The sequence below is a fragment of the Leucoraja erinacea genome, chromosome 5 (genome assembly GCF_028641065.1).
Source record: "Leucoraja erinacea ecotype New England chromosome 5, Leri_hhj_1, whole genome shotgun sequence".
Lineage (NCBI taxonomy): Eukaryota > Metazoa > Chordata > Chondrichthyes > Rajiformes > Rajidae > Leucoraja > Leucoraja erinaceus.
Window position 1 is genome coordinate 93,602,983 of NC_073381.1, and position 26,219 is coordinate 93,629,201.

General features: G+C 45.1%; 1 protein-coding gene across 1 annotated transcript in view; it reads left to right on the forward strand.

Annotated features, from left to right (window-relative positions):
- LOC129697686 (dynein axonemal heavy chain 6-like) overlaps window positions 1-26,219 on the forward strand; it is a 415,092-nt gene that overhangs the window by 145,434 nt on the left and 243,439 nt on the right. Inside the window, exons 22-27 of the mRNA XM_055636395.1 lie at window positions 2,357-2,478; window positions 3,486-3,657; window positions 8,384-8,488; window positions 12,574-12,689; window positions 16,534-16,608; window positions 17,762-17,849. Of these exons, the coding sequence (XP_055492370.1) occupies window positions 2,357-2,478; window positions 3,486-3,657; window positions 8,384-8,488; window positions 12,574-12,689; window positions 16,534-16,608; window positions 17,762-17,849 (678 nt within the window). The remainder of the gene's footprint in view (window positions 1-2,356; window positions 2,479-3,485; window positions 3,658-8,383; window positions 8,489-12,573; window positions 12,690-16,533; window positions 16,609-17,761; window positions 17,850-26,219) is intronic.

A 26,219-nucleotide genomic window follows, 5' to 3' on the forward strand; every position in this document is an offset into this window, starting at 1 on the left:
TATGCCTCTAAAACTATGGATCCATGTACCTATCCAAATTATTTTTTTTAAGTTGTGATAGTACCTGCCACAACTACCTCCTCTGTCAGCCTGTTCCATATACCCACCCCCTCTATGCCCCTTAGATTCCTATTAAATCCTTCCCCTCTTATCTAATTATGTCCTCTCTCTACACTGGATAAATGACACTGCATTTACCTGACCTATTCCTCTCATGATCTTACACACCTCTATGAGATCCACCTCATCCTCCTGCACTCCAAGGAATAAAGTTCTCGCCTGTTCAACCTCTCCCTATAGCTCAGGCCCTCGAGTCCAGGCAACATCCTCATCAATCTTGTCTGCACCCTTTCCAGCTTAACAACATCATTCCTACAATAGAGTGACCAAAACTGAACACAATACTCTAAATGTAGCCTCACCAATGTTTGGTACAGATGCAACATAACCTCCCAACATCTGTACTAAATACTGATGAAGGTCAACATGCCAAACGCCTTCTTGTTCACCCTATCTACCTGTGAAGCCATTTTCAAGGAACTATGTACCTACACTCCTAGATCTCTTTGCTCTACATCACTCCCCAGAGTGTAGGTCCTGTCCATATTAGACTTTGAAAAATGCAACAGCTCGCACTTATGTATATTAAATTAAACTACATCAACCATTCCTCAGCCCACGTGCTCAACCCATCAAGATCCTACTGTAATTTTTCACAACCGTCTTCGCTATCTATAATACCACCCATTTTAGTGCCATCTGCAAATTTACTAATCATGCCTTGTATGTCGTCATCCAAATCATTGATATAGATGACAAGCAGCAATGGACCCAGCACTAAACCCTGACACACACCACTAGTCACAGGCCTCCAGTCCGATAAACAACCTTCTACTATCACCCGTTACTTTCTTCCATGAAGCCAAATGTCTAAACATTGGCTAGCTCTCATTTGATCCCATGCGATCTAACCTTCCAGAGTAGCCTACCAAGCGGAACCTCATCAAATATCCTTGAAATCCATGTATACGACATCTACAGCTCTACCATCATAAACCTTTTTGGTCACATCTTCAAAAAACTCAATCAAATTCATGAGACATGATCTCCCACATGCAAAACCTTGCTGGCTATCCCTAATCAGCTCTTGTCTATCTAAATGCATGTACATCTTATCGCTCAGAATAGTCTCTAGTAACATTTTGATCACAGATGTTAGGCTCACTGGCCTATAGTTTGGAGGCATTTGCTTGCAGCCCTTCTTAAATAGAGATACAACATTTGCCATGCTTGAATCTTCCAGTACCTCACCCGTATTAGATGATGAATCACAAATCTCAGCCAGGGCACCTGCAATTACTTCTCTAGCTTCCCACGGTGGCCTTGGATATATCTGATCAAGCTTGGTAGATTTGTCTACCTTACATAAGCAGTAGGACTTTCAGCACCTCCTTGACTGTAATACAATACAATACAATATTTATTCAATGTCATTTGAACCTCAGTGAGGCTCAAACAAAACTGTTTCCACAGCCATACAAACAAAACAATTCCTACAAGACACAGAAACAATTCAATTCACACAAACATCCATCACAGTGAATCTCCTCCTCACTGTGATGGAAGGCAAGTCCTTTCTCTCCCCTGTGCACCATTTTCCCCGATGTTGAAGCCCTAGAAGGGCGATGGTAAGTCCCACGGCCATAAAGGCCGCGCCGGGCGATGAACGGTCCCGCTCCGGGTCGTTCCAACACGGGCTGGAGAAGTTGCATTGTGGGAGCTCCGAAAAGTGGTCTCCCACGCGGACCCACGAGCTCCCGATGTCACAGTCCACCGGTCTGCAGCTGGAGCCTCCGAGCTCCGGAGTCGGGCTGCAGCAGCGAGCCACCACCGCTCCCCACACTCCGAGGCCGGCCAGCCTCACGATGGTGAGTAGACCGCAGGCTCCACGACTGGAGCCCCCAGGTCGTTCCGGTTGGAGGCTGCTCCACTGTGCTAGGCCCCAACAACAACGGAGACCCGACAGGGAAAAGGTCGGGTCTCCCGTGCAGGGAAGAAATTTTAAAAGTTTCCCCCGCCCCCCACATACACACTTTTATAAACAGTATGAAAAAAAACACGACAACTACATTTAACTAGACCATAAAATTAAAAAAAAAGACAGACAGGCTGTAGGGGCCGCTGCAAAGTCGTGAATACTGACTGCTCTCAAGACACTTTCAATGATCTGTAAGAAATGGGATGTATGAACCCAGTATGTGGTGCAGCATTGATAATTTTGCATTTCTGTCATAAATGTTTGTTTTGTAATATCTGTCAGCTAGCTTTGGTTAATAGCAAACTTCCCTTGTGGCAGAATGAGGTGACTGAGTGGGACCGTAAACTCACCCTGTTGGCACTAACTTTAGAAGAGTGGATGACCTGTCAACGAAACTGGCTCTACCTCAAGCCCATCTTCCAAGCACCTGACATCCAAAGGTAAGAATCATCCCAGGTATGGCACATTCCTGAAACATCACTGTTTCTGAAGTTAGTAAGCATACTATTTCCTTTTTGATGATTCCTACATTTGGGAAGATGAGGTAGCAGCTCGAGGTGCTACAGAAGCTGGATGAGTGAGTGAACTGATCGAGGGCAACCTGCAACAGCTGCATGGAAGGGTTGCTGCCTTGAAAGGAACAACAGCAACGGACTGGGCCAGGCCGACCCCAAAATCATTCTTACCCCCCGCACCCACCCAGTGCTACCAGGATACTGGGCCTTCAAGTGAGATAATAGGCCATTATCAGACTTGATATTTTCGGAGATATGGACTTGATTAATGCAAGATGGTACTGGAGCGCGCGGCTCATTGCGTATTGTCCCCGAAAAGGATCTACCATGATCAACCATAATTATTTCAGTCTTATACCTTTTTCAGAGATGCAGCATGGAGACAGGCCCTTCAGCCCACCAAGTCCGTGCCGACCAACAATCACCTGTATACTAGTTCTATCCTTAACACTAGGGACAATTTATTGAAACCAATTAACCTATAAAACCTGCACGCGTTTGGAATGTGGGAGGAAACCGGAGCACCCGAAGAAAACCCATGTGGTCACAGGGATAAATACAAACTCAGTACATTCAGAACCCGTGGTCAGGATCGAACCTGAGTCTCTGGTGCTGCAGGCAGCAACTCTGCCACTGTGCCGCCCTTTCTGCCACACTGTGCCGCCTTTCACTTGTATATGATTATGTTCATAGTATGATTTGACTGGATAGGACACAAAACAAACAATTTCACTGTATTTCTTTACATGTGACAAGAATAAATTAAACTAATTAAAGTAACATTTCTAAATATTTAATTAAATTTTTTTGGATTTTGATGGGAGTGGTTTAATTGCTTGAGGAATATCAAGAACCAATCAGTTTGTGTGACTTGAAATGCAGCGCCACTCAGCCATATGTTTGACCCACTGTTGTATCATTTCATAACACAGGCAACTTGTAGCAGAGACCAAACTCTTTGCCCAAATTGAAGTGACGTGGAATGAATTGGTGGTGCGAATTCAGAAGAACTCGAATATCTTGAAGGTTACAACCTCACAAGGGATCGTTGAGCTCTTGCAGGCCACCAATGCTAACCTGGATCAGATACTGAAACACCTGGAGGTATAACACTTGTGAGAAGGAAATAACTTGACATGCAATATCCTTCTTGTCCCTTGCACTTTCACTTATCACAGCAAGTAAATGCAGAGCAGGAACCTATATAGACACACTGCAAGAACACATGCACACAAAAATATACGAACGGGACCAGGCCACCAGGCTTTTCAAGCACGTCCTACCATTTAATGTGATTATGACTGATCTATGAGTTCGCCCTCAATTCCCTAATCTTTCAAATATTCCCCTTAAACATGTCTCATGATCTGACCATCACCACCCTCGGGGTCAGAGAATTCCAGAGGTTCATCATCCACTTTGAGAAGATATTTCTCCCCACCTTAGTTTCAAATGACCAGCCCCTTATTTTGTAGATATGTGCCGTTGTTCATGACTCAGCATACAGTGTGATAAATGTCCAAGTAGTCCTTTTTACTAGAGCTAACTGATAAGATATTAAAATAAGTAAAGGGCTTGTCCCACTTAGGTGACTTTTTAGGCGAGTGCAGGAGACTCTGCGCTTGCCTCATGATCGTCACATGGTCACCACATGTTCGCTGGTGGTCTCTGGTGAGTCTCCTTCAAGGTCGTGAGGCGTTCCCGCATTTTGGGAACTCCTCGCCCTCGGCCTCAGGTATAGTCCCGGCCTCGGTATGGTCGCTGCAAATTTTTGAACATGTTGAAAATTTTTCTGCAACCAAAATTGATCGCCATGGAGAAAATCGATAATCCTGTATTTGTAGGTGCGGTTACAGTGGGGTTGCCATGTAGTTATGGGTAGTCGAGGTAGTCGTAGGTAGTTTTAGTTAATCGCCTTTGCTGACCGGGCATTTTCATTGGCTCATTGGGGGAAAAAAACGTAAGCACGTGCTTTCAGAACCAATGACAACCGATCAGTAATGTTAAATGGCCGTCGAACTTCACAGCTGTGTATCTCTGGCTTATTAAAATTTGACTGGCTTCTTAAACGTGTGCCCACTCCTTCTCTCCCCCCTTCTTCTCCCCCCTTCTCCCCTCTTCTCCCCTCCCCGCTCTTTTAAAGGACTTATCGTACACTGTGCTAGCCGCCTTAACCTTCCTGTTCCTCGCGGTGTGTGTCTGTATCACTTTGGCTTTGCACCGTCTGAATTTCAGACAGTGCTCCCCCGCTTTCCCTGGCCCCCGCTGTTTGCTTGCGTGCGTGCGTGCATGCGTGTGTGCATGCGTGTGTGTGTGTTCCACTCTGACAGTCACCGTTCCAGTTCCCGGTTTCTCAGGCGAGCGCCGCGAACTTGACAGTCGCCGGCAGTCCGCTGAAAAATCGTCTAAGTGGGACAGGCCCTTAAGAAAGACACAATGTGCTAGAATCACTCAGTAGATCAGGAAGCATCTCTGGAGAACATGGATAGGTGACGTTTCAGGTCAGGACCCTTCTTCAGAGTGATTGTTGAGGGAACTGGAAAGAAAGCTGGAAGAGAGGAGGAGCAGGTCAAACCATGGCTGTAATAAGTGAACACAGATGAGGTGGGTTTATCATTGGCAGATTGTTGGACAAAGGCAAGCAATGAAAAAACAGGTTTGAGCCCAAAGGAGTTCCGAATTGTGAAGCTCGAGGATAGAAAAGTTGTGAAACGTGAAGCTGGAGGATATTCCTTCAGTTTGCATGTGGCCTCTCTCTGGCAATGTAGGAGGCCCAGGTCAGTATGGGAATGGGAAGGGGAGTTAAAATGGTTTGCAACCGGGTGTTCCCTTGTCTTCACCTGGCAGACCCAGTGTTCAGCCAAGAGTTTGCAGAGTCTACGCTTGGTCTTGCCAATCAGGGGCGGAAAACCCGGGGAGGCCAGAGGGGACATGTTTTGAGAGATGGGGGACATCCCCCCCAAGTGTTTGTGATCCCGATTTAAAAATCTCCGCTTTTAGCGCTGGATTGAGCCTCCGAAGCCTCACGCATGTGTGTTTGAATGTGTGCATGCGCGCGTGGCCTCCAAACAATTGTGTCCCCGTCCCCTCCATGTTTTGATAGCGAGTTCCGCTCTTGTTGCCAATGTACAGGATGCTACATCGGAAAGACCGGATACTGTACATGAGGTTAGAGGAGGTGCAAGTGAACCTGCTGAGTGAATGAGTTGCAAAGGGAGCAATCTGTGCGGAGACGGGAATGGTTTGGAGATGAGAAAATGTGACTGAAAACAGTAGGTCAGTTAAAACTGAATGACTCAGTATAATGTTCCAATTTGGAATGTGCTGCTTGAGAGGCTGGTATAATGAATTCAATAGCAACATCCAAAAGAAAATTGGATGGGAGGAGATTTGCACAGGATGTGGGGAAAGAGCTGGGAATGGGACTAATTAGGCCGCTTTGTCAATTGGTGGGTTGAAGGACTTCTTACCGTGGAATTATTTACAACTGCAGGAATTTGCTGGAATCACTGTGATGTCTATTCAATTCAATTTTAATGTCATTGCACAGATACAAATATGGGTACAATGAAATGCAGTTTAGCGTCAGTCCGTAGTAATAGTGCAATATAGAAATAAAAATACAGAATAAGCAAACAATGTGGACGGAGAGACTGGAGAAATCTATCGGCGGGACTCCAAGTTCAGCAATGTGATAGTGTTGTTGTAGAAGCTGTTCCTCATCCTACTAGTACGAGACCTGAGGCTCCTGTACCGCCTCCCTGATGGGAGGAGGGCAAACAGTCCATGGTTGGGGTGGGAGGGGTCTTTGATGATCTTCCCGGCCCGTCTCAGACACCGTTTTCGGTGGAGGGCATCCATGGCAGGGAGCGGGGCACCGATGATGTAATGAGTGGTTTTCAACATCCGTTGTAGTGCCTTCCTGTCCGCTACGGTGCAACTGCTGTACCATACCATGAAGCAGGTGGTCAGGATGCTTTCGATGGTACAGCGGTAAAAGTTGGTCAGGATCTGGGGGGACAGGTGAGCTTTCTTGATGGCGCCTTTATGATCAGCTTGGAGGTGTTGAGGGACCAGGACAGATCTTCCGAGATATGTACCCCGAGGAATTTGTAGTTGGAGACGCGCTCCACCTCAGTCCCGTTTATGTGGATGGGGGTAGGTCTGCCTTCTCTGTTCTTCCTGAAGTCAACAATAATTTCCTTTGTCTTCTTGGAGTTGAGGACGAGGTTATTGTTCGCACACCAGGTGTCAGGTGCTGGTCCTCCTCCCTGTAGGCCGACTCGTCGTTGTCACTGATCAGCCCTACCACCGTGGTGTTGTCGGCAAATTTAATGATGGCGTTGGACCCATACTTAGGGATGCAGTCATGGGTGAAGATGGAGTAGAGGAGAGGGCTGAGCACACAGCCCTATGGCACGCCGGTGTTCAGTGTTACAGTGGAGGAGGTGAGGTTGTTGACCCTAACAGACTGTGGTCTGTTGGTGAGGAAATCCAGTGTCCAATTGAAGAGGGAGGTGGAGATGCCAAGTCCGCTGAGTTTGGTGATCAAGCTAGCGGGGATGACAGTGTTAAAGGCAGAGCTGAAATCAATGAACAGCATCCTGATGTAGGTGTTATTGCTGTCCAGGTGGGTCAGGGCAGAGTGTAGGGCCGCCGATATGGCGTCCTCTGTAGATCTGTTGGTCCGGTAGGCAAACTGGTGGGGGTCCAGTGTGGGGGGGAGGCAGGCTTTGAGGTGAGCCAAGATCAGCCGCTCAAAGCACTTTGCAACGACAGGGGTGAGTGCCACTGGGCGGAAGTCGTTGAGACTCCCTGTGGCTGCTTGTTTGGGCACTGGCACAATGGTTGATGTCTTGAGGCAAGTGGGGACAACACCCTGGGCCAGTGAGAGATTGAAAATGTCAGTGAAGACCAGGGATAGTTGTCCAGCACATGCCCTGAGCACCCGCCCGGGGATGCCATCGGGGCCGGCAGCTTTGTGCTCATTCACCTTGCTCAGTGCATCTTGTACAGCAGAGGTGGAGAGACTGAGAGGTTGTTCATTCGGGGGTGGAGCAACTTTGATGGCTGGAGTTTTTTGTTGCCCCGGTCAAAGCGAGCATAGAAATGGTTTAGCTCATCAGGAAGGGAGGCGTTATCTGGGGGGGGGGGGGGGGGGGGGTAACTTTATGGTAATCGGCAATGGATTTGATTCCTTGCCACATGCTCCTGGGGTCGGAGTTGTTTTGGAAATGCTCCTCAATCCGCCGTTTGTGATTGAGTTTAGCGTTCCTAATTCCCTTTTTCAGATTGGCCCTGGATGAGCGGTGTCCCTCAGCGTTGCCAGATCTGAAAGCGGCATCGCAAGCCTTCAGCAGGAGTCTGACCTCCCTGCTCATCCACGGCTTCTGGTTAGGGAAGGTCTTTATCTCTTTGTGGGTAGTGACGTTGTCAGTGCAGAATTTGATGTAGTCCAAAACGGTTGAGGTGTATGAGTTAATGTCCACTTGCAAGTTAAAGGTGGCCTGGGTGGCAAACAGACTCCAGTCTGTTTGCTGAAACTGTTCCTGTAAAACAGAGACAGCCCCCTCAGTCCAAACCTTCATTGTCCTCACGGTAGGTTTCACACGTCTGATCAGAGGTGTGTATTTAGGGAGCAGGAACAGAGAGAGGTGGTCAGACTGTCCAAGGTGGGGGAGGGGAGGGCTTTGTAGGCTTCAGTAATATTAGTGTATACTAAGTCCAGAATATTGTTTATAGAGATTACTAAGTCCAGAATATTGTTTATACTGATTATGTGAATGAATAGGGACACAAACTAAAGCTATTTGGTCATGTTGCCTTACAGGATTACTTGGAAGCCAAGCGGATTGCTTTCCCACGTTTCTACTTCCTCAGCAACAATGACCTGCTGGATATCCTGTCTCGGAGCAGAAATCTTGATGCCATAAAGGTATGAAGTAACAAACCAGAATTATAAGGCTAGTTCCAGAGTTGCTATCAGTGCTCCCTATGTCTCTATAAACCTCTATAAGTTCACCCCTCAGTTTCATACGTTCCAGTGAGGCTAAACCCAGCCTATTCAATTTCACCTCATAATTACAGCCCTCCTTCAGATGCAATATGCCTGGTAGATCTGTTCTGCACTCTCTCTCTCTAGCTACCACATCCATCCTGTAGTGTGGTGACTAGAACTATATACAATACTCTTATTGTGGTGTAACCAATGTTTTGTACATCTGAACAATGTTCCTGGTGGAGGAGAAACTAATCACAGCCTCATTTTTACCCTAAATGATTCAGGATGGGAATGGCCATTCTGCTGCTGCATGTTCACCTCACCTACACATATCCCTGTTTTACCAGCTAATGTTCTTAGAAGAAACGGATGAGTGCATACTTAGCACAACTAGAAGGACTTCTAGAGCACAGATGCAGGTGCTTTAGTCAAGTCAAGTCAAGAGAGTTTATTGTCATGTGTCCCAGATAGGACAATGAAATTCTTTCTTGCTGCAGCACAACAGAGTATTGTAACCATAAATGCAGAACAGTTCAGTGTGTCTATATAGCATAGACCATATTATACACACATAAATAAACAGAGAAAGTGCAATAGGCTGTTATAGTTCAGAGTTTGTTTGATGGCGAGTTTAATAGCCTGATGGCTATGGGGAAGAAGCTGGTCATGAACCTAGATGTACCAGATTTCAGGCTCCTGTACTTTCTACCTGATGGCAGCGGAGAGATGAATGTGTGGCAAGGATGGTGTGGGTCCTTGATGATATTGGCAGCCTTTTTAAGGCAGTGACTGTGATAGATCCCTTCGATGGTGGGGAGGTCAAAGCCGATGATGGGCAGTGGTCAGAACTTTCTGCATTCTTTTCCGCTCGTGGATGCTCAAGTTGCTGAACCAAGCCACGATGCAACCGGTCAGCATGCTCTCTACTGTGCACCTGTAGAAGTTCGGGAGAGTCCTCTTTGACATACCGACTCTCCGTAATCTTCTCAGGAAGTAGAGGCACTGATGTGCTTTCTTTATAATTGCATCAGTGTACTGGGACCAGGAAAGATCTTTGGAAATATGCACTCCCAGGAATTTGAAGTTAGAATTAGAATTAGATCCTTTATTTGTCATTCAGACCGTAAGGTCTGAATGACAAATAAAGGATCTAATTCTAATTCTAAAGGTAAATGTCGTTACCTGCAGCCATACATACAATAATAAACAACAGAACAGACAGTGAACACAAATTAACATCCACCACAGTGAGTCCACCAAACACCTCCTCACTGTGATGGAGGCAAAAATCTTAGGGCTGCTGTCTCTTCCCTCCTCTTCTCCCTCTGCGCTGAGGCAATACCGCACCGGGCGATGGTAAGTCAGTCCTGCGGCTCATCGTGTCCGCGAACGGGCCGGTTCAAACTCCGCGGCCCGGGGGTGGTCGTAGCTGCCGACCTCCAGTCCAGCCCCGCGCCAGGCCGCCCTCACGGGAGCATCTCAGCCCCGTGCCAGGCCGCCCTCACAGGAGCGCCGTTACCCTCGAGCTGGGCCGCCCTCCCGAGAGCGCCGTTACCCTGGAGCCAGGCCGCCCTCACGGGAGCGCTGTTACCCTCGAGCCAGGCCGCCCTCACGGGAGCGCCGTTACCCTCGAGCTGGGCCGTCCTCACGGGAGCATCTCAGCCCCTCACGGGAGCGCCGTTCCAGCCCTGAGCCGGGCCGCCTTCACGGGAGCCAGCCCAGGGCGAGTCGTGACAGGCTCGGCCTCCGAAGCCTCGAGGTCGCCAGCTCCGCCATTAGGCCTCAGCGCAGACGGAGGCAGAGAAGGGGGATACGACAAGAAAGTCGCATTCCCCCGAAGGGAGAGACAGCAAGGCCTGTTTCAACCCCCCCCCCCCCCCCCCCCCCCCCCACATAAACACAACCTAAAAAACCAAAAACGTATCTAGACAAGACCAAAAAAACAACCCAAAAAAGTAAAAACAAACGGACTGCAGGCGAGCCGCAGCCGTTCACCAGCGCCGCCACTTCCGGAATTTCTTGACCCTTTCCACCATTGATATAAACGGGATTGTGGGTCCCCATCCTACCCTTTCCAAAGTCCTCAATCAGTTCCACAAATCCACAATTAGTCCACCATGTCAATGTTGACCCATCCATACTAATCCTAATCTACCAGCCTTCTGTGTATTGGGATTCAAGTGCTCATATACTTACAGGTGACCCCCATTTGGCTTATGGAAATTCGCCCTTAAAAAGTTCAGAAAACTTTGCTCTTGCAGAATTTTGTATTTTAAAGAAAAGGTAAATAAAACAATACAAAATGTATATATTTTTCAACTTCCGTTTCTTGACACAGGGCAGATGACGCGGATTCATGTTAAGGAAAATACAGACCATTTTCTAGGAATGCAACCATTCCCGTTCTTTCCCCCACCCCCTTACCCTGCAATGCTGGGGTTACCTGTACTTCATAAATGTGGGGAGAGTACTTGCCTCCAGCACACACTCAGACAAGGGGTTTGTGCCCATTTGGGCGACCTAATCTGCGAGTTCTGGCGAGTTTGCCCTCATACTCGCAGCATGGTCGACATGAGGTCATAGGAGGTCTTCGTAACTCCTTCATGCTCGAGAGTGGTCTCCACGTACTCGAGGCCTCAGCTAGGTCGTGGCGTATTTTTCAACATGTTGAAAAATGCCCGCGAGTAAAAAGAGGTCGCCATGGAAAAGATCGATACTTTTTTTACTCGTAGGTTTAGTCGTAGCAGGTCGTAGTAGGTTGGCAAGTTAGTCGTAGGTAATCGAGGGTAGTCAAAGGTAGTCGTAGGCAGTCTTCATCATAGTGGAAGGAAGGTCGAAGGTCACCCAAGTGGTACAGGCCCTTAAGCTGGCCTATTCTTACTGGGAGTCAAATGGTGCAACTAAGATCCTAACGCTACGTTGAAGTTGAAGAATATTTTGCTAGTGGCAGTTCTGTATGTTAAATTTATTTTAATTAGCTGTGTTGGAGATCATTTGAGGTCTATATTCTTTGACATTATTTAAAATAGCAACACAACACAAAGCAACACAAAAATATTTTAACACATTTTGTTTTTGATACTGTATCTAGAAAGTTTATCCTGACAGGGCAGTGGAAGTGGATTCAGAAGAAACTTTCAATATTGGGCCTGTCCCACAGGCGATTTTTTTCCGTGACTGCTGGCGACTGGAACCCCCTTATGACAATGTCTACGACATTGCTACTACAACCTAGTCGACATCAAACTGCGGCAAGCTACCGACAACCGGCGACCCATTAGGATGTCCACCTACGACCACGCAGGCTACAACCTACGACAACCGAAGCCAACCTTCGTCCACCCGCGACGAGCTACGACAAACAACGACTCTGTCGGCGACAACTGAAGACAACTGAAGCCAATTCAGTTGCCGGTAACTGTCGCCGGTTGATGTAGGTAGTCACCAATGGAATTCACCGAAGTCAGCACCCGGCGACAACCAACGTCACCTGGCGACAACCTACGGCAGCACCTACAACAGGAGAAGACAAGCTACGTCAAGCATACAGTCGCTGAAATGTTTTGAACATTCCAAAATCCAGTGGCAACCAGAAAAACGTTATGACTCTTTAGGCAACTTGAGGAGACTACTCACAACCATACAGGTGTCACCCCGCGACCATTTGACAACAACCTAGTCTCCTGTAGTCGCCAAAAAAATCACCTGTGGGACAGGGGTTTTAGTTGGAGAGATTATCTGACCTGTTTGCAATGCATGCAAAACAAAGCTTTTCACTGTACCTCTGTACACGTGACCATATTAAACCTAAACCTAAAGAAGATTGGGAGCCAAAGGGGGAAGACTAGGTTGTGAAATTAATTGGGTAGCACAGTACAAGGGCTTCACTACTCGATGGACACCTTCTGTGCCAAGAGCCTATGATGTCCTATTAGAAAGCGTTATTGCTGTTGAGAGAACCTAATTAACAACCTTTAAATGAACAGATTCTGATGCTGACTTCTTTCTTCTTTCATTAGCCTTACTTGGCCAAATGCTTTGAAAACATCAGGAGTTTGGAAATCAGTATGTCTACCAGACCTGCTGTTGTGTTAATGATCAAGTCTGCAGAAAATGAAAGTCTGCCCATGCCAAGGTACAGTGCGGGTTAATTAATTCAGTTAGAATCTCTTTGGTTGTGCTCGTTGCTTTTTGTACTATGGTTTTGGGTTTGCCTGGTTAATAAGTAAATAGTCAGAGAAGCTTCAGAAAATGCAGAGGCCATTCAGCCCATCGCATCTACACTGGCTCTCTGATGCTGATATTAATGAGAGGGGAGAGGGGAGGTGTAAAAGAAACGCACCATTTTAGTTTAGCCCATGCTTGGGTGCTGAGAGAGGCACTGCCAGTCCATCTGTTCACCATGGGAATTTTATCTATCTGCATATTATGGGTGTTTGATGAAAAATAGTTGTCAATTGCCACACATTACAATGATGACCATACTTCAGGAGGGCTTCATTAGATGATGAAATTTGAGGTGTGTGGAGGTTCTGTAAAATGTTGCCATTGGAAGAAGCTATTTTCTTTCTTCTGACAATTTATTTTGACAATTAAATCTCCAATATTTATTCCCCTGATTCTCAAACATTTGTATTGAACATTGTGGCTTCCTACTTACCTCAGCCCATGATGTCCTTTAGAGTTATCATGTGTTTTATTTCTGATTCTTCATCTCTCCTCACCACCATGATTTCTTTAATGATTCATTTTTGGTATCCGGCATTTCCAATTTTTATCCCTTGAGAAGGTGCTGGCTTCAGAAACCAAAGCGGTCACCTCTGTGTGGAGCTGCAGGAGATGGGCCAAGTCCCAAATGAGTATTTCTCCTGTTTTTACTGTGGAGAAAGACATGAAGATTGTGGAACTTAGGTCAGTTAATGGAAATTACTTGAGGTGCAGTCAGTATAATGGTCGAGGAAGTGCTGAGAATCCTAAGGTGTATGAAGGTAGACAAATCTCCTGAGACAGATCAGATATATCTGAGGACATTGTGGGAGGCTAGAGAATAAATTGCAGGAGCCCTGGCTGAGAGATAGGAATCTTATAGAAACTTACAAAATTCTTAAGGGGTTGGACAGGCTAGATGCAGGAAGATTATTCCCGATGTTGCGGAAGTCCAGAACTAGGGGTCACAGTTTAAGGACCAAGATGAGAAAATCATTTTTTACACAGAGAGTGGTGAATCTGTGGAATTCTCTGCCACAGAAGGTAGTTGAGGCCATTTCATTGGCTATACTTAAGAGGGAGTTAGATGTGGCCCTTGTGGCTAAAGGGATCAGGAGGTATGGAGAGAAGGCAGGGATGGGATATTGAGTTGGATGATCAGCCATAGTCATATCGAATTGCGGTGCAGGCTCGAAGGGCCGAATGGCCTACTCCTGCACCTATTTTCAATGTTTCTATCCTTAGACAAGTGTGGGATGCCGGATAACTGGAGGGTGGCTAATGTTGCACTCTAGTTAAGAAGTGCTGCAAGGGATAGCATGGGAACTTTAGACCAGTGAATCTAATATCAGTGGTAGGCAAATTATTTGAGAATATTCTGAGGGATAATATATATAGATAGGGGTTGTTTAGGTTAGTTGGTATGGATTTGTACATGGGAGGTCATGTCTCATGAATCTAAGTTTTTTGAAGATGTAATCAAAAATGTTGATGAGGTCAGAGCCATAAACATTGTCTATATGTATTTCAGCAAAGCATTTGCACGCTCGGCTGCTCGGGAAGGTTAGATCGCATGTGATCCAGGGAGAGCTGACTGACTCGATAGGAAATATGCTCCATGGAAGGAAGCAGAGGGTGATGGTGGAAGGTTGTCTTTTGGTCTGGAGACCTATGACTAGTAGTGTGCCTCAGGGATTGGTGTTGAGCCCATTGCTGTTTGTGGTTTATATCAACGATTTGGATGAGAACATACAATGCATAATTAGTAAGTTTGCAGACGACACTAAAGTGAGTGGTATTGTATATAGTGAAGGTGGTTATCAAAAATCACAGCAGGATATTAATCAGTTGGGCAAGTGGGCCAAGGAATGGTTAATGGAGTTCGATTAAGATAAGCGAGAGGTGTTGCATTTTGGGAAGTCAAATGGGGTAGGACCTTCACAGTGAATGTAAGGGCCCTGTGAAGTGTTGCAGAGCAGAGGGATATAGGAGTACAGGTACATAGTTCCTTGACAGTGGTGTGTCAGGTAGAGTGGTCAAGCAGGCATTTGGCACATTGGCCTTCATCAGAGTACTGAGTATATAAGTTGGGAGGTTATATTACAGCCATATAAGACATTGGTGAGGGCGTATTTAGAAAATTGGGTATTTTTAAAACAGAGGATAGGAAATATAGGTTCTTGATCAGTAAGGGTGTCAAATGTTATGGAGAAAAGGCAGGAGAATGGGGTTGAGAGGGAAAAGCCATTAGCCAGGATCGAATGGGACAAATGGCCTAATTCAGCTCTTATTGTTTTATGGTCTTCTGGTTAGTGCTGCCATCTTTTAGGTGTTTTTGCTGTTGTACGTTAAGGTCTTCTGTTCTGCAATAGCCCCCAAGGTCCATTCATTTATTGTGTATTTGCCACCTATTTTGGTCCTCCCAAAGGGCATCAGCTGACACTAATCAAGATTAAATTCCATCTGCCATTGCTCTGCCCATCTTACCAGTTGATCAATATCATCCTGTAGCTACAACAACCTTCCTCGCTATCAACAGCACTGTCAAGGCTTGTGTTATCTCCAAGCTTGCAAATCATGCCTCCTACATTCATACTGTTAAAGGGAAGTAACAAATTTCAAGTCTCACAGGGTTGACCCCTCCCGTTGACTACTTGTCGTAGAGCCCTACATTCTTTGTTATTTCAAATTTGCAGCACCTGCAGGTTTTTCCCTTCAAATCGTTAATATTCTTGGAATTCTTCCTCCTGGTATCTGTTCATGTGTCCACCACCATTCATGACTGGATTGATCAGCCATGATCATATTGAATGGCGGTGTAGGCTCGAAGGGCCGAATGACCTACTCCTGCACCTATTTTCTATGTTTCTGTTTCTATGAATAAATCTGATCTGCTGGTCATAAGACTGTTCAGCTCTGCATGTTGCATGCTGTTTTTGCTGCCAACCTTCCTTTTCCAGTTTCAGTAAGTTTTAGGTGTACCTGATGCTGTTCCCAGCCCAATATCTGCACACTTCCACTGAACCAGAGTTGATCACCTGATTTGATAGTAATTGAAGAGTCATTTTGCAGGTTACTTATCCACTAGTGTCCTCCTGTAGTGAAGATTCTGTGACATTTTTATTACTCTTATTTCTTCCCTGGCTTTTGACCATGCCTGAGACTTTGCTTCTGTTTTTATTGTTTTTAATGTTTCTTTATTTTACATGTCTTTTCCTACTATTTCTTTTGATTGTTATTATTGGTGTGTATTAACTTTTTTGTCAATGATTAGTGATGTACAGCACTTTGTTGCAACTATGATTGTTTTTAAAGTGCTCTATAAATAAAATTATTATTATTATTATTATTACGATACATTACGATGCGATACGAAATGATATAACTTTATTTATCCCAGGTGGGTAACTGATTTGCCAACAGTCATAAAAACACAAAATACATGAAACGTGAAATTAAAGTGATGAAAGATCTTTAAGATCTAAAGGCAATTTGAAATTTGTAAGTAAAATAATATTTGAGAACCCAGACATAATTAGTAAATAGCTCCTTTTTCTACCTAAACAAATTAGGTTTGTTCACATGCAGTTTTCTCTCCTGTGGTTTCATAGTGTAGAATTTTCATCTTTATTCTGTACTGGCAAATATCTTTAACACTTTCTTTCAGTGTAAAAATTCCCTGTGCAAATGTCTGAAAGTGCCATGCCTCCAACAAATGTGTCTATGGCAGGCCTGGTCCTGGCAATTCTGATTCTTGCTAACCATTTTTGCAGGAATGTTCGGATACGGGGTCCTATCGAAAGCTGGCTGGGAAACGTGGAAACTGCGATGTTCGAGGCTGTGAGGAAGTAAGCAGTATAGACAACAGTCGGTGCAGGGTACGGATAGCAGGTGTGAGTTATCAGTGCAGGCAGTGCACAATTACCAAGCTGCCCATTGATAGCAAAGCCTTGGGTGCAGGGCTTTGCAATTTGTTGGCTAAAATCCTATTATGTGCGTTCAGTACCAGATATACTGTATAGGAGCCAACAGCTCTTAAAAGAGAGTGAATTCAGTTATCAATTAAATTGCACTATGTTCAGGAATTACGAGTTATGGCATGGCCAAATAAGATATCGCTCCTCGCCCAACCTGCACTCTGGCAACTGGTTGGAGTAGAGTCAGATCCGTACAATTTTGACTGCTTTGGGGATAGTACACACAAAATGTGTGATGGCCTATAAACTAGCTGGGCATCAGGTGAGTGCTGAAAGGAACTGCCTGGTAATGGATGAGTATTCAATGACAATTCACATCTCAAAATTCAAGTGAAGCATGTTGCCAACTCATCCTGCCCTTCTACGTCTGCAAGGAAGGAGAAATACGTTTATTTTGTTGTGGAGAGACCCAATGAGTGTGGTATTGCATGTTAATAGTTATTGCACGGATTTCATACTGCTATATGAGGTAATATGGTCATACACTCTGGAGTATGGATTGCTGGAGAAGATTTAGTTGTTGAAAGTAGTTGCCAGTGTAACTGGCAGCCTGAACTGACATTGAATCACAAACCACTTTATTGTTGTGTCAGCTCTTGTTTTTTTTTTATATCCCTGGTATTTTTTTCATGAAGCAGTTATAGGTTTGTTTTGTATGTTATTTATAGAATCTGCTTCCGCTGCCCTTTCAAACAAGAGGTTCTAGATCATTGCTCAGTCCATAATAAATACATTCATCCTGAGTGCTGGAGTCACTGAATTGTACAGCATGGAAATAGGCCACTTGACCCAACATGTCCATGCAAACCAGTGGTCACCCATCTGCATTCATTTTATCTTTCAGCATTTGGCATGTAGCCTTAATATATATTTTTTCCAATTACGTTCATCCTGTGGTTTATGGCAGGTCACACGCTGATATCTCCAGGGTTGCTACAGACCCTACTGTTAGACCATAGAGTGACAATAATCAGGAAGAATCCTTTCTGTGAATCTTAAGTACTGATCATTTTGTTTGTTTCAGGCAGCTCCAAATCGGAATAACCAAATGGGTGACAACAGATTTCAAAAAGTGGGTCCTGACTCATCCAGGGCAGGTGGTCCTCACTGTGGTAAGCCAAGTCTTTATCTGATTTGGTAGTTCATAAGCATCATACAATGACATGGCAATAAAAGTGGCATTTTGCTCATCATGCCACTTGTGGCTCATAGAAAACATTATGCAAATGAAATCGAACATTGTGCGATCAACAGTGAAGATTTCCACTCTCTCCTGACGATGGGAGGAAAGTTCTAGGTAAAGTAGCTGTTGTGTCTTTTCCTGGCTTGTATCTGATGTTGTAGTCGTAGTGCTGTAGCCTCAGTAATAGTCTCTGTAGTCTGGCTGGTGCTTTGGTGAGGTTTTTTTTTCCGATTTGTTCTAGAGGGCGGTGGTCTGTTTCAATGTCGAAATACCTTCCATATAGGTAAGTGTGAAATTTCTCGCAGCCATAGACTACTGCTAAGAGTTCTCTCTCTATGTTTGCGTACCTTGATTCTGTAGGAGTGAGTGCTTTGGATGCATACGCAATAGGTCGGCCATTTTGTATCAGTACTGCTCCAACTCCTCTCATGGAGGCATCAACTTGGAGTGTTACAGGTTTCTGTCTGTCATAGTACTGCAGGATTGTTTCTTTGCTGATGAGTTGTTTTATTTCCCCAAAATCTTGGCTATGTGAAGCACACCAATCAAATTCAGCGTCGTCTTTCATCAATTCACGGAGATTTGCTGTGTGATTAGCAAGCTTAGGTATGAAGACTCCCATGTATTGTATGAGCCCTAGGAAACTTCTTAGCTGTTTCTTGTCTTTGGGTTCCTCCATGTGGTTGATAGCATCCACTTTTGTAGGGTCCGGTTTCACTCCTTCTGCAGAGTAAATCAGTCCAAAGAATTTGCACTCCCTTTCTTTGATTATGCATTTGTCTGCATTGAGCTTTATGCCGGCTCTTCGAGTTTTTTCCATAGCCTCATGGAGGTTGTAATCATGCGTGTTTTCATCTCTGCCGTATACTTGGATATCATCTGCTATCCCGATTGCCCCTTTACAGCCTTTGTATGTTTCATCTATTTTCCGCTGGAAGACATCTTGACTCACCTTCAGCCTGAATGGGAGCCTGTTGAATCTGAATCTGCCAAATGGCGTGTTGAAAGTGGTGAGCATTGATGACTCTCGGTCTATTTTGATGTTCCAATATCCATTGCTAGCATCCAGCTTGCTGAACACCTTGGAACCGGCCAGTGCTGGTGTGATCTCTTCAAGGGTTGGAGTTGGATAATGGTCGCGCTTCAATGCATTGTTCAGATCCCTGGGATCAAGGCATATCCTTAGTTTTCCGTTTGGCTTTTCTTTGACAACAATTGAATTTACCCAATCAGTTGGTTTAATTATTTCTGTGATGATGCCCTTTTTTTTCCCATTTCGTTTAGTTGTTCCCTTAGCCTCTCTTTCAGTTCAAGGGGAACACGGCGGGGTGGGTGGATCACTGGTTTCACACTGGGGTCTACTGTGATATGGTATTCGTATTCCTCAAAACAACCAACGGTATCGTCAAAACACTCTGGGTACATGTCAATCAATTCTTCTTTGTTCCTGATGGGCGGCCGGTTTTTGATGGGTATGTTTCTGTCAATTCTGCAGGAGTTTGTCTTGATTTCATGGTTGATTGACACAATCTTCAGTCTTTGGCACGTGTTCAGGCCGAGAATAGCAGGTCCTTTCGATTTAGTGATGTAGAAGGGGCATTTCACTTCTTTCCCTTTGTATGTTCCTGCTATTATTGTTTTGCCTAGCTGTGGGATTATGGAACCTCCGTATGCAGCTAGGACTACATCGCTACTTCCAAGGATTCCTTTCCTGACGCTGCCATCTTTTGTCATGTGTTCAGGGAATATCTTTCCGTAAAGATTGACTGGTAAGATATTGCTCTGGGCTCCAGTATCAATTTTGAGCCTTAGATTAATCGTTGTTCTTTTCTTTCCCACTTTTTTCTGTAGTTGTATTATAGTATATGCTTCATCTCTGTTGCTATGTGGTTTGCTGTTTCCCATTTCGTGGACGTCAATGGTCCCAACGGAAAGGAATTCTTCCTCAGAGGTATCTGAGGTTATCTCCTCTTCCTGTTGGACGTGTGCGTGTATTTGTTTCCTTCTCGTATTTCTATCGTTCTTTGACCATTGCTGCTTTGGCTTGGTGCTGTATGATTTTGTTGACCTACACATTTTCTTCCAGTGGTTAGGCCTCCCACAGGAGTTGCAGGTAGTCCCGTATGCTGGGCACTCCCTGCGATCATCAAATGCATGCTCTGTACCGCAGTTCCAGCAGCTTCTTTGGCTTGCTTGTTTGTTTGCATGCCTAGAAAATTTCTGCTTTGGAGCCTTTAAGGTGGAGCCAGGGTCACATTTTGAGAGAGCGTCTATATTCACTCTGGTGCTGCTCTGAGATGGGCCAACTTGAAGGGAGAGGGAGGACATTTGTTTCCTTGTGGCTTCGAAAGCTCTGGCAGCATCTACGGCGTCTTTTAGGTTGAGGGTGTCTTTCCCTATTAGGGACTTTTGGACCTCTTGGTGGGCGCACCCCCATATTAGCTGGTCGACAATTCTGTCCTCTTCATCACCAAATCTGCATTTCTTGGCCACGTTCCTTAGTCTCGACAGGAAAGTGTCGGTTGTTTCTTGTGGGTCTTGTCTTAGCCCTTGGAACTCATACCGATGGATTCTGTGGTTTGATTTGGGCTCCATATGGTTCGCAAACCTTTCAAGGACTATTCCCGGATTATTGCAGTCGGGCTCTGTTAAGCTCCAACTGTTAAAAATGTCTAGACCCTTTTCCCCGAGCCATAGTAAAATATAACTGACCTTCTCTTCATCTGCAGTTCCTTTCAGGAAGCTTTTGAATGCCAGCTGGCTCTTTTGTTTGAATTTCTTGAACGCCTCCCCCACATCATCGGCGTCCCAGTTCATCGTAGGGTGGAGGTTCATTGCTGCAGCAACAGCCACTGTGGAGGCCGCCATCTTGTGTTGTTAGGTGGGTGCACAAAAAAAATCAATTTCTCTGCAGCCGCTGTTCCTAATTCCCAATAGCGATTCACAATAGCGCGGTTTTTTTTACTCGAAAGTCACCGCTGCCACCATGTTGTGTCTTCGTGTTTGATATCCTGATAATAAACGACACAATTCAGGTTGTTTCAGTTGCCTTACTGTACTCCTTTATTCAGCTGCTTTGTCTGTGTGGCGTAGTGATACTAAAAGTGCTTACATACCTAATCACAGTGTGTGTGTGTGTGGTGAGTGTGCCTGATACAAAGTAGTGCAGGAGGTTGGGACTGCTACAATGAATATGTAGCATATGTAACAGTAGCTGAAGGTGTTAGGGCCCATTAACCTCTTGGAGTTGGGATAACTGATCTCCAAGAACCCCCTTAATGTCAACAGCAGTCACACTCACCTCGCCATGAGAATTCTGTTCTTTGCTCTGAGTTTGGACCAAGGTGGGATAAGGTCAGTGCCGAGTGTTCAGCTGAAATTCAAACTGGGCATCAGTGACCAGATAGCACTGTTCATGACACCTTCCATTTGTTTGCTGATTGAAAGTATCATTGTTGTAATTGTATTGGAACAGTTTAGTTCTTAAGAGCAGGTCTTCAGTACACAGCTGGGATGCTCTCTAGTCCCTGCCATTGTTGTATCCTGTGCTCTCAGTTATTTTTTAATATCACGTGGAGTGAATGTGGTTGGCTGGAGATTGACTTCTGTGATGGTGGGGAGATACAACCGTACTCTTGGCTGATCATCCACTCTGCGCTGGACCACCTGGAAAATAAGAACGTTGCCAGACCATTGCTCAGCATTGAACACCATTATCCCTTCCAAGCTTATAATCAAACTTAGACAAGTGGGTCTTTGCTCATCTAGATCCTTGGCTTCCTCAACGGCAGACCAAGATCAGTAGCGATTGGCAACAACACTTCCTCTTCGATAACCATCAGCACAGGAGCATTTCAAGGCTGTTTGCTCAGTACCCTGCTCTTGTCACTCTCTCTCTACCCATGATTGTGTAGCCAGGCATAGTTCCAAAGCCATCTTTAAATCACTGATGGTACCATTGTTGTTGGACGAGTAATAGATAATGATAAGTCAGAGTACAGGAGAGAGAGAGAGGGAATTTTCTTGCAAGTCTCCTCCCATTAGCTGTTAACTTGTCCTCCACCTTTCACAACTAGATGTGACAAGATGGCAGTGCCTTGATCTGATCTGTGGTTGTGAGATTGCTTAGCTTGCAGTGGACCATCAACAGTTCAGTGTTAACATTTCACCTAATTGGCATTTCTTTTGGGCTTTGGCTGGTGCTGTCCTTGAGTCCCTGACTTGAAAGTAGTGGTCGAGTGCTGGTCCTTTGGGTTGGACAGGTGTATATTTCTGCTGCTGATGAAGGTACACAGCAGCTCAGGGATGTAAAACATGAACTGTGCACTGGTCACTTCTACCAGTGCTATCTCCGGCAGGTAACTGCCACAAATAAATTGGCAAAGGCAATGCCAAGTGGGCATGTCTCTCATGTTAGTTATAGATTCATAGCCATAGCGCTCTACAGCATGGAAACATGCTCTTCCACCCACCTTGTACATGTTAACCAAGCTGGCATTCTGGGCTAGTCTCATTAACCTGCATTTGCATTTGGCCCATATTCTTCCAAACTCTTCCTATCTATACGGGGAGAAGTTTTGGGTCGAGACCTTTCTTCGGAATTAATTGTTCTCTCCAGAGATGCTGCCCGTCCTGCTTACTCCAACATTTTGTGTCTACCTTTGATTTAAACCAGCATCTGCAGTTCTTTCCTGAACTCTTCCTATCTATGTTCATGCCCTATCCTGGATCCCACATGACCCAGTCTGGCAGCTCTGTCCTTTTGGCTTTGACCAGTCGGGTCAACAGTGGTGCCTCTATGCCACTCTTTTGCGGTGGACATGAGGTATCCCATCCAGAACATGTTTTACACCCTTCTTCCAATGTTGTTTCATGTGGAGGGGTATAGACCTTTCACCTGAGGAAAGAGGAATATTGATAAATGGGAGGTTTGACCAAGTTGCTCAAGTATGGCCTAATGTCACAAGATTTCATGGATCTGGAGCTAAAAGGGAATATCTCCCAGGGCCATTCCCTCTCATTGCTCTGCCACCTCCAGTGATTCTGTCCACTTCAACAGGCAAGGATTGTAATGGAGGAATCTGGCATGTTGACTGTAAGATATCATTCTTTATGCCAGCTTGAGTAGCCTGTGGGACGGCTCTCCCAGTGGGGACATCAGTCTCCAGGTCTTTGTAAGAACTGTGTAAGGTCAACTGAACTGGAAATGACTTTGATGTATTTGAATTCCATGTGTGAATTAATGCCATCTGGTTTTATTCTCTCTCTTTTTCAATGTAGTGGTTATTTCAATGTGTTGTTCAGCTGAGGGGCTGCCTTGGCTATTTCATAGTTAACTACACTGGAATAGAGGGATGTAGAGGGCACATTGAGTCAGGGTAGAATGTTTCCTCCCCTGAAGAGTATTATTAACGAGGCCAGGTTTTGCAATGATCCAGTCTTTTGTGGTTATCAATACTAATAACCAGCCCTTTAAAAAAAAAAGTCAGATTAATTGTTCAAGTTTCTGAATTCTTTGTCCAGTAACTTAACCACTGAATTTTTAACCACTCCGTCACAGTACACTTGAATCATGTTTTTGTTTTGTGTAAGAAGCCATCCAGATTTTTCTGTACTACAACATTGTATGATCACATTATTCTTCTTTCTCTCCTTCCGTCCAAAATGGATAGCCTGTATTTCTCCACCTTAGCTTCCATATGCCAAACCTTTTCCCAGTTAATTAACCTATGTGTAGCACGTAGCAGACTCTTTGTGGCTTCCTCACAGCTTGCTTTTCCGCCCATCATTGTATCAAAGACAACTTGGAGGGGGAAGGGAGGGGGGGGAGAGCGAGGGGCGGGGGGGGGGGAGAGGGAGAGGGGTGGGGTAAATGGGAGAGGAGTGGAAGAGTGGGGAGGGAGGGGTAGGGGGAGAGGTGGAAGAGGGAGAGAGAGGGGTAGGGAGAAGGGGGCAGAGGGAGAGAGGGAGGGGGTGGGGTTGGGATAGAGGGGGAAGGGGGGGGGGGGGGGAGAGGGAGGGGGCAGAGAGGGAGAGCGCAGAGAGGGAGGGGGAAGAGAGGGAGAGAGGGAGAGGGGTGAGGAGAGGGGAGAGGGGTGGGGGAGGGGAGGAGGAGAGGGGAGGGGGTGAGAGGTGGCGGGGGAGGGGGGAGATGGGGTACCACCATGAGGTACCACCTCCAGTTTAAATTCCATTTGGAATATTTTGGAGGAGCAAGGAACCAAGAACCAAGGACTGCAGTTTGCTCATTCCATTCATACAGCATGAAACAGGCTCTTTGGTACACAAATCCACACCGACCATTGATACCTGTTCACACCAATTCTATGTTATCCCACTTCCGCACCCACTCACTACATCATTAGGGGCAATTTAAGTGGCCTGTTGATCTACCAACCCACACATCTTTGGGATACGGGAGGAATCCGGAGCACCTGAAGGAAACCCACGTGGGCACAGGGAGAATGTGCAAACTCCACACAGATAGCACTCGTGGTCACGATCAAACCCACGTGCCTGGTATTGTGGGCAGCAGCTCCACCAATTGCATCACTGTGCCACCTATTCATAATGTAAACTGCATTTGCCTGAGGCCCCAGTATCAAACCCTGTCGTACCCATAATTACAGCTCGACAAATGTGACTAAGTTACTCTGCACTTCAATTTTCTGAGTGAGCCAGTCCTCTGCCTATTAATATATCACCCTCAACACCACAAGCCCTTACCTTCTGCATTAACATTTATCTGCCTTTCTAGTTCTCCAATGAATTTTGACAGCTTGATTTTCTTTTAATAAAACCATGTTGACTCTGATTAACTGAATTATGACTTTCCAAATATCCTGCTGCTACTTCATTAATAATGGATTCTGGCATATTTCTAGTGACAATAACCTTTAGTTTCCTGTTTTCTATCTCCCTCATATCTTGCATCTAGATATTATATTTGTGGTTTTCCAGTGCACTGGAATCTCTCAGTTGACCTGCAAATTATTTGTTGTTTTTGTGTCATTATCCTGTTCCCTATTCAAACTTACTCCTGAATCAGTCACCATGCTTTCAAGCTACATGTTACTGAGCACAACTAGTTGCTGGGTAAAAATAAATTCTCATTTTCCCTCCCTCTGGTTTCTTTGCCAATCACCTTAAATCTCTGCCCTCTGGTAAGCTGCCTTGCTGTCACTGGAACATGTGTCTCGGCATCAAAGAGCACCAAACGCAGCAAGACTGCTGCCTTGACTGTTATCCCAGTGAATTATTGTGTAAGTGTCACCGAGGCTTATGTGATGCACTGCGCTTTGCTGGCATTGATCCTTGCCTTTCTCAGTCTAGTTTGAGCAGGATCCCCCAGGGAGAAAGAACAGCTGTCAGTATCTAACCCAGTTCCCAATGAAAAATAAATCCTATTTTTAAAAGTACAACCAGCGAAAAGGATGAGAAAAGCATTTCACTGATTTCATAACCACACCTGTCCGCCCAGATACCTGAAGGTTTCAGTCATGCCGTTGAGGGCTCATTAAGGTAGCTTTACAGGGAAGACAATGAAAGGAATATTGCATGGGAAATGTTTACAACTGTGTACGTATGCGTACAATTGAAACAGAGTATAGAAGATGAACACCTTTACTTAAAGAGAAATATAATTACTGAATTATTCAGTTATCACACTCTCAATATTAGGCAGCAAATGTTGACCCCCCTCACCAATTGAAACAGTGCAGGCTGGGGTTGATGAGGCTAAGGGGATTGTGGAGAGGTCTCGGTGATGAAACAGTTCTGAAAACTGTTTTTGTGACCTCGGGATATCTGAATTGCTTTATATAAACTTAGTAGTTTTGAATTGTAATCACTTTGTAATATAGAAATCATAATTTCACACAATAAATTCCTATAAAAAAGCAATTGATTAAATTTGCCAGCTGACTTTGAGGTTCTTTGAGGATTAGACATTGACCACTTTCATTTGTGTTTTGAGATCATTTACATTTCTGAGGAGACGTGCTGTGTCTCAGTATGGCTTCTTTTCTGAAAGATCATTAATTAGGAGCAAGTTCGGCCCCACAAACCTGCTCCACCTTTTAATAAGATCATGGAGGATCTGATTTACCTTCAACACCACATTCTCATCTACCCTCAGCAACCAATGGCATTAATTAAGAACTTGTTCAATCTGCTTTAGTGATAATCAAATACTCTGCTTCTACTGCCCTTTGAAGAAGATAAACTTGAAACTCTATGGAAGAAAACATTTTGCCATAAACAAATGTTTCCTTATATTTGAATAGTAATTCTTAGTTCT